The sequence below is a fragment of the Haplochromis burtoni genome, unplaced genomic scaffold (genome assembly GCF_018398535.1).
Source record: "Haplochromis burtoni strain Fernald_Lab_line unplaced genomic scaffold, NCSU_Asbu1 Contig_411, whole genome shotgun sequence".
Classification (NCBI taxonomy): Eukaryota; Metazoa; Chordata; class Actinopteri; order Cichliformes; family Cichlidae; genus Haplochromis; species Haplochromis burtoni.
Window position 1 is genome coordinate 383,316 of NW_024582772.1, and position 12,848 is coordinate 396,163.

The 12,848-nt window shown below is 39.0% G+C and overlaps 1 protein-coding gene across 4 annotated transcripts in view; it reads left to right on the top strand.

Moving 5' to 3' along the window:
• The window catches only part of hk2 (hexokinase 2), a 45,832-nt gene that overhangs the window by 7,465 nt on the left and 25,519 nt on the right, over window positions 1–12,848 (top strand). Inside the window, exons 3-7 of one of the 4 annotated variants that reach the window (XM_042213048.1) lie at window positions 73–221; window positions 7,005–7,124; window positions 8,371–8,397; window positions 10,299–10,349; window positions 11,500–11,595. In XM_042213048.1, the coding sequence (XP_042068982.1) occupies window positions 73–221; window positions 7,005–7,124; window positions 8,371–8,397; window positions 10,299–10,349; window positions 11,500–11,595 (443 nt within the window). The remainder of the gene's footprint in view (window positions 1–72; window positions 222–7,004; window positions 7,125–8,370; window positions 8,398–10,298; window positions 10,350–11,499; window positions 11,596–12,848) is intronic. The other 3 variants (XM_042213050.1, XM_042213049.1, XM_005945118.3) reach the window with 3 other exon arrangements.

Here is a 12,848-nt window from a genome sequence, read left to right on the forward strand (position 1 = left end):
TATATATATATAAATAAAATATTGTGAGTGTTGTGCTGTATGTAACTCTGGGTTTATTCTTTTGTTGAAAAGAACAAGGACAATTCCTGGCCCTCGACCTTGGTGGATCAAACTTCCGAGTGCTTCTGGTCAAAGTCATGGGTAACGGCGAGCAAAAAGTGGAGATGGAAAGTCAGATTTACGACATTCCTGAACACATCATGAGAGGCAGCGGGTCTGAGGTAAGACGCGTTCCACATTATGGAAGGCTAATTTATGTTTTTTCTTTTACCGTGTGCTTTGCTATCGCTGAGGTTTACGAGCCATGTACGAAGAAAGAAGCACATTGACAGGAGAAATTGGCCTCATCAACCCAAAAATGACAATTAAATTATCATTAGTTTATTTGAAGTACATCTATACAGGCAAAAAGAAAAGACTATGCCTTTCAGTTCTAATGAAATAAACTCTGATCCCTACAGTGTGCTAGAATGATATAAATACAACCTGAGATGAACAATTACACATGAGATTTTATACTGTCATTATTTATGCTCAAAGCCAAAATGCAGAAGCAGCATGTGCAAAACTGCACACACTGCATCATTCAATAACTTATAGAACCACCAATTAATAACTTAAAATAATAATTTTCAGTCTCTCACATTATTGTGGAGGAATTTAGGCCCACTCTTTGCAGGCGTTCATTTCTTAACCGCTCTCTTAAGGTTGAGGACTGGACTTTGACCTGGGACACCTTGATTCTTTTCTCTTTCAGCTGTTCTCTTGCAGAGATGCTGCTGTGTTTGGGATCACTGTTCTGTTGCAAAACCCAACTGTGACCAAGCTCTAGTAGTTAACAGATGACCTTATAGTTGACTTTAGAAAACTTTTGGATACAGAGGAGTTCATGGTTGATGCAATGACCTTGACTTTGCAACTCTGCCAAATTAATGTTTGCTCACATGTTCTTTTCAGAGAGATGTTTCTCCTGGCAACCTTTCCAAGCAAGCCATATTTGTTCAGTCTTTTTCGAATAGTGCTGTCATGACCTTTAACATTGAACATGCTCACCTGAGGTCTGTAGATTCTAAAATGTTTTGTGTTTTCTCTGAGGGAAACTGAGCATTAAATTTACTATGATGTTCCCTGGGAAGCGTGGCAGCTGCCTTGAATGTTTTTCCCATGTGAATAATCTTTTTCACTGTAGAAAGAAAAAGGAGTTCACATTGTTTGGAAATGCCCTTCCAACCCTTCCCAAACGAATGGACAGCAAGCTACTGAAAACCTCTGCTTTTATAGACAGGCTCACACTTGCTTATGATCAGTTACAGTGTCTTGCAAAAGTACTCGGCCCCCTTGAACCTTCCCACATTTTGTCACATTACAGCCACAAACATGAATTAATCTTATTGGAATTCCATGTGACAGACCAACACAAAGTGGTGCACACGTGAGAAGTGGAACGAAAATCATACATGATTCCAAACATTTTTTACAACGACACTAAACATAAAGCCAGGACAATAATGGAGTGGTTTAAAACAAAACATATCCATGTGTTAGAATGGCCCAGTCAAAGTCCAGATCTAAATCCAATCGAGAATCTGTGGCAAGATCTGAAAACTGCTGTTCACAAACGCTGTCCATCTAATCTGACTGAGCTGGAGCTGTTTGCAAAGAAGAATGGGCAAAGATTTCAGTCTCTAGATGTGCAAAGCTGGTAGAGACATAAAAGACTGGCAGCTGTAATTGCAGCAAAAGGTGGTTCTACAAAGTATTGACTCAGGGGGCTGAATAATTACGTCACACCCCACTTTGCAGTTATTTATTTGTAAAAAATGTTTGGAATCATGTATGATTTTCGTTCCACTTCTCACGTGTGCACCACTTTGTGTTGGTCTTTCACGTGGAATTCCAATAAAATTGATTCATGTTTGTGGCTGTAATGTGACAAAATGTGGGAATGTTCAAGGGGGCCGAATACTTTTGCAAGACACTGTAAGTACATTTGATTAGCAGCACTTTGTATTTTGGCTTCAGTTCAATAATGACACACGGCAATAAAGCAAACTTTTTTCATATACAGTGGTCACTCGCTATAAAGTGGTTCACCTTTTGCGGCCTCGCTGTTTCGCAGATTTTTTTTTGCGTAATTTTGCATGTTTGTTTGGGGTTTTTTTTGGTTTGTTTGTTTTTTACAGCGGACTGTGTTCTGCGTCCTGATTGGCTGTAGACCATCGTCAATTAATCTCGTTCCATGTCTCCTGTACAGTACAGAATGCGTTCAGCTTGTCAAATTTACATAAATCTTCGATTGCTAGCAGTGTGACTCTGAAGTGCTGCACTGTATGTTTGTAAGTTTTCTCTCCAACAAACAACAATGTTGACAAAACGTTTTGCACCATCAAAGGCAGCTGCAGTAGCACCCAAAAGGCAGAGGAAGATGCTAATATCGCATAAAAACTTGTACATGCTAAAGGAATGTACAAGTTACCGTATTTTTCGGACCATAAGGCACACCACATTATAAGGCACATTAAGCAAAACAAAACAGTCAGATAATTCATTAATGTTGAATTCTCTGGCAGCTGCTCTATTCCCATGTTCTGGACCTGAAAACAGGGTTTGATCTTTGGTTTCATTCTATAACACTTTACTTATTTTTCTACAAAGGTTTGAGCTTTGAGAGTGTTTAAACAAGAGAGAAAAGTGTGAAAATGTTCACGCCTGTATGAGAAAAGTGTATAAAGTATATAGTGAGGGGTTTGACAGCCTTAAAACATCTATAATAATTGTAAAAAACAAAGGTGGCTACTTCGTGGATTTCACCTATCGCAGGTTGGAACGTAACACTCGTGATAAACGAGGGTCCATTGTAGTAGATTTCATCATAGTTAAACTAAATGTGCTAAACACAGGAAATCAAAACATAAAACTGTGTAGGTTAACAGTGGCCTAATTGTCATGGACACAGCAAAATAAAACAGCTGTCAGACATACAAATACACTCAACTGCAAATATTTAAATTAGATATTAAAAAAGTTAGTTAGAAACTAAAGAAAAATAAAAGTTTTTTGCAAACTGGCAGACTGGGTTTTGGCAGGGTCATCACACAACAAACAGACAAATATGACAGATGCCAAGACCATCATGAATGCCAACCCCTGCTGAGCCTGTGGCTTTCTGTAGTGTCGTATCCACAACACTCAAAATGTCTTGCAATTCCCCCATCCACAAGCAGCCATTTTCATGGCCTCAGGATGGAGCAAGGTGAAGAGTGAAAAATAAAAAGCTCAGCAGTAGGTTGGGCTTTAAAAGAGAAAGAGAATGCAGTCTACAGTGGGGCAAAAAAGTATTTAGTCAGCCACCGATTGTGCAAGTTCCCCCACTTAAAATGATGACAGAGGTCAGTAATTTGCACCAGAGGTACACTTCAACTGTGAGAGACAGAATGTGAAAAAAAAAATCCATGAATCCACATGGTGAGATCTTGTGGGCCCCAGACGAGAATTATCAGTGGTCTTGTATGTCTTCCATTTTCTGATGATTGCTCCCACAGTTGATTTTTCACACCAAGCTGCTTGCCTATTGTAGATTCACTCTTCCCAGTCTGGTGCAGGTCTACAATACTTTTCCTGGTGTCCTTCGAAAGCTCTTTGGTCTTGGCCATGGCGGAGTTTGGAGTCTGACTGTTTGAGGCTGTGGACAGGTGTCTTTTATACAGATGATGAGTTCAAACAGGTGCCATTCATACAGGTAACGAGTGGGGGACAGAAAAGCTTCTTACAGAAGACGTTACAGGTCTGTGAGAGCCAGAGATTTTCCTTGTTTGAGGTGACCAAATACTTATTTTCCACCCTAGATTTACGAATAAATTCTTTACAAATCCTACCATGTGGATTCATGGATTGTTTTTTCACATTCTGTCTCTCACAGTTGAAGTGTACCTCTGGTGCAAATTACTGACCTCTGTCATCATTTTAAGTGGGGGAACTTGCACAATCGGTGGCTGACTAAATACTTTTTTGCCCCACTGTATATCACATCCTATGATGAGGTATCGTAAAAGCGGTTGCTTGTTGCAAACGCGTTGGCCCACTAGTTTCACATCTCTCCTTGGGAATGCTGTTTTGCCATTTTCTGCAACACGATTCCAACCTTATTCGATTCCAGTCGCCCCCGTGATACACTGATTCGGTAGCGTCATTTACCACTGGCAGGACAGGCGCTCAAACTCATTAAATTTGGACTTTGCTTTACAGAGAACGGACGCAACAGCGCGCACTTGCAATACGCGTTGCAAAGTTAGTAATACTTTCATTAGGGAAGTGGAGCAAGGCGCAACCTCTGACAGATACTCAGTGCACGTATCTAGCAGTCATTATGGGATCTTAGCCCACTCAACCACAGCAGCGGACGTATGCACCTCCTTAACGCAGGTGAATGTCAACTAGTGCATTTATGTTCCGATCTTCAAGACCTGCCATTACTGTGCATTTAGGTGACCATGATGAGACAGACAGAGTCTGGCTCAGATGCTGGCAGTTCTCGCTGCAGTCTACCGTAGCGTCTCCTTTCAGGCCAGGATAGACGAATGTCACCAGCAGTGACTAAGTTTGTGGTAAAAGGCTTGCACCCATTTGCCACAGCAGATGCCCCCGATTTTCGGTAAGTGAATGTGTTTAATTGTAGGCAGGGACATTACTGGATATTCTTGTGTAATTGCTACAGAATAATTTATGTTATACTTTGTTATTGCTACAGAAGAATATTTATTTTATTATTTTACATTTACAATTTTTTTTCCTGGGGACCCTGTGACACCCCATTGAAGAGCCGATAGGCTGGATCTCTTAAGATCTCACTGTTGGGTTTGTAAGGCCATGTTACTCCTAAATTTCTATCTTGTTCAAAGAGAAGATATAAAACAAAGTTCTAAGCTATCGACCTTAGTGTTCTCCTTTTTAAAAATCGAAAAGAATCGATAAAGAATCGAATCGTTAAACAGAATCGAAAATGGAATCGGAATCGTGAAAATCTTATCAATACCCATCCCTAATCACCACTAAATTAAAGAGAGCGCCATCTCCCCCGAAAACCACAGGTGGCCTAAATCATGTAGCTCAGACCTTCCCAAAGTGTGGGACTATTGCAGGGGGGGGGGGCGCGGTATGAAAAGGGAAAAAAACAAAAACAACGCTTGGACACTGCTAGCACGGGGCGCCTACACAAACGCAAAGCAGGAGATGAAGTATAGCTGAATATGTTTCCAAACCAACTTCATTCTAAGCCAAAGCCATTTTTTCTTGTAAAACAAAGGGGTGCCTAGCAAAAAAAGGTTTGGGAACCACTGATGTAGCTCAACATGAAAACCAAAACAACACACTAATTAACAACCTCAGTGTCGCTTTTTTAAGACTGTTGAACTGAACTCAGTGCATGAAAGAGATCAAATGCTTGGTTTATAAATTTTAATAATATTGCAATAACAGTTAGGCATGTATAATTATCCTTTGTTTGTTTTAGAGTGACAAAAAAATCCTCGCGTTTTATTTTAATGTTGTGTAATTTTGTTTTGCATTTAACATCATACTACTGAGCATTAAAGGAGAGCATTACTGCAAACCAATCAAATGTGCTTATTTAATTGTTTCTCCATAAAAGCAGAAGTTTTGAGAGTTTTCTGCTGTGGAGGAACCAGGTGTGTGTTAACACAGGGCCACAATCTTCCCAGGAGTGGGTTTCCTAGCAGATTCATGCCACTGTTTATTAAGAGCTACACGCCAGACTCTGCAGGGCTCATTTAGCATGTTAAATGTTAAAGTTTGTGTCAGTACAGTTAGAAAAAGACTGAACAAGTATGACTTCTTTGGAAAGATTATCAGTAGATTATCAGTAGAAAAGCTCTGCTGGAGCAATAAAACATATTTACTCATGTGTGTTCGCACAAAACTGTAGATAAATCATAAATAAACCTGGTGTTTATAAATATACTTGTACCTGGATTTGTTTGTACTTTATGATTACATTTAAAAGTGCCTCTAACTATGTGTACAAACAAATGAATGGATGTGTTTTTCTTTAGGAAATTTGAACAAAAGTCTTTAAAATGATGCAGACTGCAGGCAACAAACACAAAGCTGTTGTATTAGAATGAGTTTAACATGGTTGCAAGAGCAAAATTGGATGTTGCTCACTTGTCAAAATCTCACAGTGGTTTTGCGTGTTAAGCCATTTTTTGTGCAGATTAAGAACTTTTCCATGCAGGTATTTGTAAATGCGTAGCAATGTCCTTTGGTCCGATGAAAACAAAAAAGGAGAAGTTCTGCCATAATACACAGTGCCACATTTGGCAAAAACCAGACACATCAGCAATAACACCATTATACCACCGTCAAGCATTGGGCTTGATGTGGGCTTGTTTTGCAGCAACAGGACCTGGGCACTTTCCAGTCATTGAGTTAGCCATGAACTCCTCCGTATACCAAAGTATTCAAGCCATCTGTCTGACAGCTAAAGCTCGGCTGAAACTTGCAGCAGGACAATGATCCCACAAACAGCTGGAAATTTCCAACAAAATGCCTGAAAAAGAGTCAAGGTTTTGAAATGGACCAAACTGTAGTCTTGAGCTGTGCATAAAGGAATGCCAATGTAAAGTAGAGTGGGACGAAATTCCTCCACAAAAATGTTGATAAAGTCACACAGGAAACTATTACTTCAGCTTATTGCTGCTACTTGTGCTTCTACAAGCTACTTAATTCAAGGTGTTGAACTGTAAAGTCCTTTGAAAGCTTTCTTTATTGCATGCCTGAGTTGAGATGTTGTTTACAATTGCCATAGCAAAGATGTGATGAAGTGATGTTAGTAGGATTTAAACGGCTTCAGGACTCGTAATAATGTATCACATGGTTCGTTACACCAGCAGCATTGCTAGTTGGATGAACAATGCACACATGTATGGACAATTAAAGATTTTTTTATCTTGCAGTTAATAAGAAAATTGACCTTTCTTCTCTTGTAGTTTTTTGACCACATAGCTGCTTGTCTGGCTAACTATCTGGACAAGATGGGCATGAAGGACAAAAAGCTTCCTCTGGGCTTCACCTTCTCGTTTCCCTGCCAGCAGACTAAGTTGGATGAGGTGAGTGATTTAAAAGTTCTGCCCTCAAATCACAGATTTGGATGGATTTCAATAAAGATTCAATTCAGTTAATTTCTTTCTTGTATTTATGTTTAAGTAGAACTCTTTTTTTCTGTGTTTAGATGTATAAAGAGTTGAAATTGTTTAAAATAAATTAATGATAAAATAACACAATTACTGTTACCATTTCAAGTTTGGCATTTTAGTTGTTTCTATGAGTCAGATTTTTGTTTTTGACCTCTTCAGAAGTTCAAACTGCTACCATACTTTATACCTAAAGTATGGTAGCAGATATATTAATGGATTAATGGATTGCATTTATTAGAGATGGACCGATCCAATATTACGTATCGTATCGGTCCGATACTGACGTAAATTACTGGATCGGATATCGGAGAGAAATAAAAAATGTAATCGATCCATTAAATATCAAAAAAGCACCTCACAAAACTTGCAACACGGCGTAACTCGGCTCATAACCGTAGCACATCTGAGCAGTGTGGTCACGTGATAGAGCGGCTGTGTGTATTTGTAGCCTCCCTACCAAACCAGCATTTCATCTCCGAGGAAGTTATCCCACAGAGAAGTAAAGCAAGTGTGTAAGTTCATCTCTGAATGTTTGTAAAGCATTCCCACGTTAAGCTTAACAACCGATATATGGAGCGACTGCCTCTCCTTGCTGCTACTTCAATCGTGAAACTGATTAATGATCAGCTGATCGTCTCTCTTCTTTGTTTTTGGCCCACTTCGCGCCAGAAAGACGAAACCAGCGGCTGAACAACAGCAGCACGTTTAAGCTTGATAAGCTGTTGTTAGAATTTATTTAATATTACTTTCTACACCAGGATCTTTTTCTATGTAGCTGACGGCTGGTAACTGTGCAGGGACGGACCTAGCAAAGTGTAGCCAGGGGGGCCGACAGGCCATGAACATTGAAAAGGGGGCACAGAAACATACTTTTCTTTCTTATTCTCATTTAAAATGTCGAGCTTTTAATAAATAATTATCTGAATCTTACAATGTTATACAAAGTTTTAATCTGATGTAAAATGTATAGAAGTCCATTACTGTATATAGTAACTGTTAAGTCTAATATACCCTAGTAAGCTTTACTACTTTTTCCTTTGGGAAGGTGCGATCTGTGCAGTCTGCAATTCTGTTGAAGAAAGATGTTGAATCTATTTAATTATTCTTGAAAAATAATTGATTTCTGTGCATTTTTTTTTCACACTGCATCAAATTAAAGTTGATTACGTCGATTAAACATCATGAGGTGGGTTCCCTTTTTTTTTTTTTTGCTGGGAGTTTTAGAACCCTATTGGTTAGGTTGCTTAATATTTCTGCTGAGTACTCTTTAAAATACCAGAATAGGAAGGTTTAAGTTTATTAGATTGATCAGTTTTGCTGAACTATGAAATATTTTGGGTGCAGTGTATTTTTTGCATACAGGTATAACAGAATAGCTTTAGTGTTTTTGTTTTGTTTTTTTTTAACTTGAGTATTAACTTATACAAAAAGCAGCAAGATATTAAAAAAACAGTTTTAAATGATTAAAAAACACACTATATCGGATTCATATCGGTATCGGCAGATATCCAAATTTATGAAATCGGTATCGGACATAAAAAAGTGGTATCGTGCCAAATCTAGCATTTATATAGCGCTTTTCTAGGCACCCAAAGCGCTTTACAATTCCACTATTCATTCACTCTCACATTCACACACTGGTGGAGGCAAGCTACAGTTTTAGCCACACCTGGGGCAGACTGACAGAAGCGAGGCTGCCATATTGCGCCATCGGCCCCTCTGGCCACAACGACCAGAGAGCAGGGGGATCGAACCGGCAACCTTCCGGTTACAGAACTTCCCAATCCCCTGAGCCACGGTCACCCCTAGATATCTCCTTTAAAGTGTTGCCTTTCCAGATCTGTGGCTCCTATCTGTAGCAGGGAGATATCTGGTTTTTAGAAACGTCTTGTCTGTACGCTTGGTTGGTCATCTGATAACCTTTCTTGTCTGGACGAAGAAGGGGATGCGGAGAGCAGCGTTGCTCTGCTGTTGCATGAACTGGGCCTTTATTTTTTGTTCTTTCAAGGTATTGAAAATAGCGTGAAGTTTCTCTAATGGTCCTCTGCTGTCAGCTTTTACTTGCAGCAGTCAGTGAGGGCTTCATCACACTGCTGCTTTTCTTGGGTTATTACGTTGGCATTCTTTCTAACTCTTCTTTTCCTGTGCAAAAAGTGATGCGGTCCAGTCTGTGAGTATCTGGACACTTGCTCTTTGTGTTCATGTTGATTTATTTCTTTATTTTACTACATTAAAGTGCCAAGTCTCAGTTTGTGTAAGTAAGGGAACAGCTGTGTGATATATGTAACAGTTTTAACACAACACATTTGCCATTATTATAACAGCTCACTTCACTCAATAAGTTGCAAACATCTTCAACATTTACTGATATTGGAGTTTCCATCCTTGTTTCTAAATTGAGCAGCAAGTGCTGCAATTTAAAGCAATCATGCTAAAAAGCCCTTTGTTTGCTTTGGCCACATGTTTTTAATGCTTAATTGTATAATATTTAAAGAATCTAGCTGATTCTTAGCACGCACGATGCTTTTGTGTCATTGTGCATTTTACCTGTTGCTTCCATCAGCAGTGAAATATTCAATAAATGACAATATCACAGTTCTAATTTGACATACAGCCAACCTCCTATGCTTTTCCAAAACCACTTCTATACTTAAAATAATGGTTTGGGTTATGAGACTTTTTTCCCCTTCAATTCAGTTTTTTCTCTTTCCATCTTTTTAAAGGAAGCTCATTTTAATTCATCAGTAGAAATTCGGTTTATGGAGGGTGGATGTTTTTGTAAATTGGCCCTAAGTGTACATCTTCAGGAGCTTTTTCCCCCCCCGTGTACTCAAAAGGTTTTTGGGTTTTTTTGGGGGTTTTTTTGTCCACCATGGAGAAGACTTCCTCAGCTTTTTGCTATTTTCTACTTTGTCTGTGCACCCTTGTGCAACAGATGACACAAACTGATGTTTCTTGTAGATTTTTCTTTTTTTTTCTTGGTTTTTATTTGTTTTTATTTATTTATTTATTTTTTTACAATTTTTTTAGACAATTTGTTCTTCACATTTTTACTTTTTTTTTTTTTTTAACTTCTCAAATTGACAGATAACTCCACCACAGCCTAATATCCAACACTCACTCAGCTTGAACCCGCAGGTGAGCACCTTTGTCCATAAACATATGTTGAAACGACACGCAGCTTCCTAAGGTTTTAGTGACCAAACTGTTCCAGTACTTTCAGACACAGTTTTGCATATATTACAGCTGAGACTTGGTACTTTAATGCTGTCTGTTATATTATTTTAGATTTAATGTACAAACCTGTTTTTACAGTGAAGATGGTCACAAGTTTTTGTGGCTATTTTAAAAATATGCAGTAAAACTGGTTACAGCAGACAGAGGAGGCATTCAGTCTTCTGTTTTTCATTTTATTTTATTTATTTTTTTACAAGATTTACAAAGTTCATACATTTTAAAAGAGAAATTATTAGTTAGCAGATAATTACTCTGGCTTTTTTTTCTATTACTAGCTGCCAGTTGCTAAGTGACCTTTCCTGTTTCGTATTCGTCTGTAGTTTGTACTTGATGACTAACAGATAAAAAAAATAAATGGGAAACACGAAGTTTCACAGTGTTGTGCTGATTTCAAAATCTGAAATCATGCCATCAATAGAAAGGTCACAGTCTCCTTTTGCCTGTGCTGCACACAGCCCTGCACTGAATGTGTCACCTGAGGTAACATGTTCACTGTCATGTTCACACATGACCTCAACACAAATCAAACTGATCCATCATCAGCTTGGACTGTGAACATATTTTAAAAGTCTTCATGGTGGACTCTCTCTGGGCTGAATATAATCCTTCCAGCTTGAAATTTCTTATTGATAATACTCATTAATTTTTCTCCGAATGAATGCTGGTTAGAATGAGCAGCTTTCATGTCCCAGACCAGGCTGTGTTGTGGAACTTTATAAAAAGATAAATGTTTATCTTTGATTTATAGAGTAATTACCACCTGCTGTTTATTTACTTTGCTGTTTTAAATGTCCATATTTTACAGGGAAGAGTTAGCATTTAGTCGTTGTCAGGTTCAGTTATTATTAACACAGTGTGCGTTGCCACCTGAGTCGGGGACTCTTACAGCCAGCGGTGAAGTGTGTTTCAGATTTTAGGTGATTTGTAAATCACTTTGGTTGATTCACTCAAGCATTCTGTGAGTTGATGAGGTGTGTAACAACTCTGAGCAATATATCATGAAATTATTTTTTAATTGACTTGTCCTGTTGTTGTTTTTTTCCATCTGCAGGCTGTTTTGATGTCTTGGACTAAAGGCTTCAGGTCAAGTGGGGTGGAAGGACAAGACGTGGTCAGCCTTCTGAGAAAATCCATCAAGAAAAGAGGGGTAATTATCCAAATTTATAAACACTTGAACATTTGGAAAGGTATTGAAACAGTGCTAATTAAGTGTAGCTGCAGTTACATTCACTGGCTTGCCACTGTGTTAGGCACACCTTAGTAGTACTAGTTTGGACGTCCTTTTGCTTTCAGAACTTAATTCTTGATGGCATAGATTCAGCAATCGTCAGGAACTCCCGTGATATCATCACAGTTTCTCCAGATTTCCCGGCTACATATCTGTAATGCAAAGTTCTGTTCTCCTGCATTCCCATAGTTACTCTATTCGATTGAGATCTGGTGACTGTGGAGGCCATTTGGGTACAGTGAAATCAGTGTCATATTCAAGAAAACGAATTTAGGATGATCTGAGCTTTGAAACATGACATGTTAATGTGTGGGAAGCAGCCATCAGAAGGTGGGCGTACTGTGTTCATACAGGGATGGATCAGGGATCAGCAACAATACCTCAGCTACTGTGGTGTTTAAAGGAAGTTTAACTAGCAAGTAACAAGAGGCCCACAGTGTGTAGAGCAGAAAACTCCACCCTTCTTTAAACTCATTTACAACTCTTTATGAAAGGTTGTAAGGACAAGATGGGAGAAACACCCTTCAACCATGTTATGAATGTTGGTTTTTCATACTTTGTCCACCAGAGGGCACTGTGCAGCGTTCCTGTTTGTATCATTTTTGAAACAGCAGGAATACAACAGAAAGTTGAGACAGATATACTGTAGATCAGCGGTCCCCAACCACTGGTCCGTGAGTCGTTTATTACCGGGCTGCAAGAGTTGAGGCTCGGGTGTGAAATGTATGGTTTTCAGGGTTTTTAACGTTATTTATTTATTTTTTTAAATCATATTTATCGTTAACTCGGTTTCCCTGGGTCTTTGCCCGTGTGTTATGAAGAAATCTTTGTTTTTCGGTACCGGTACTGGTTTGTTTTGGGTTTTTTTGGGGGGTTTTTTTGGGATTTATCCGCAACGCCTTAAAGTCCGGTCCGTGAAAATATTATCGGACATAAACTGGTCCGTGGTGCTAAAATGCTTGGGTGCCACTGCTGTAGATCAGTGTTTCTCAACCTTTTGGAGCCACAGCACATATTTCACATTAGAAAAATCACATGGCACACCACCAAACAAAAATGTCACAAAAAGCATATTGATCATTTTTCCCTGCGCACCAGGGATAGTGGAATTGGCTTGCTCATGCTAGGGCCTTCATCTGGGTCTGAATTTTCTCCAGAACCAGGTCAGAATG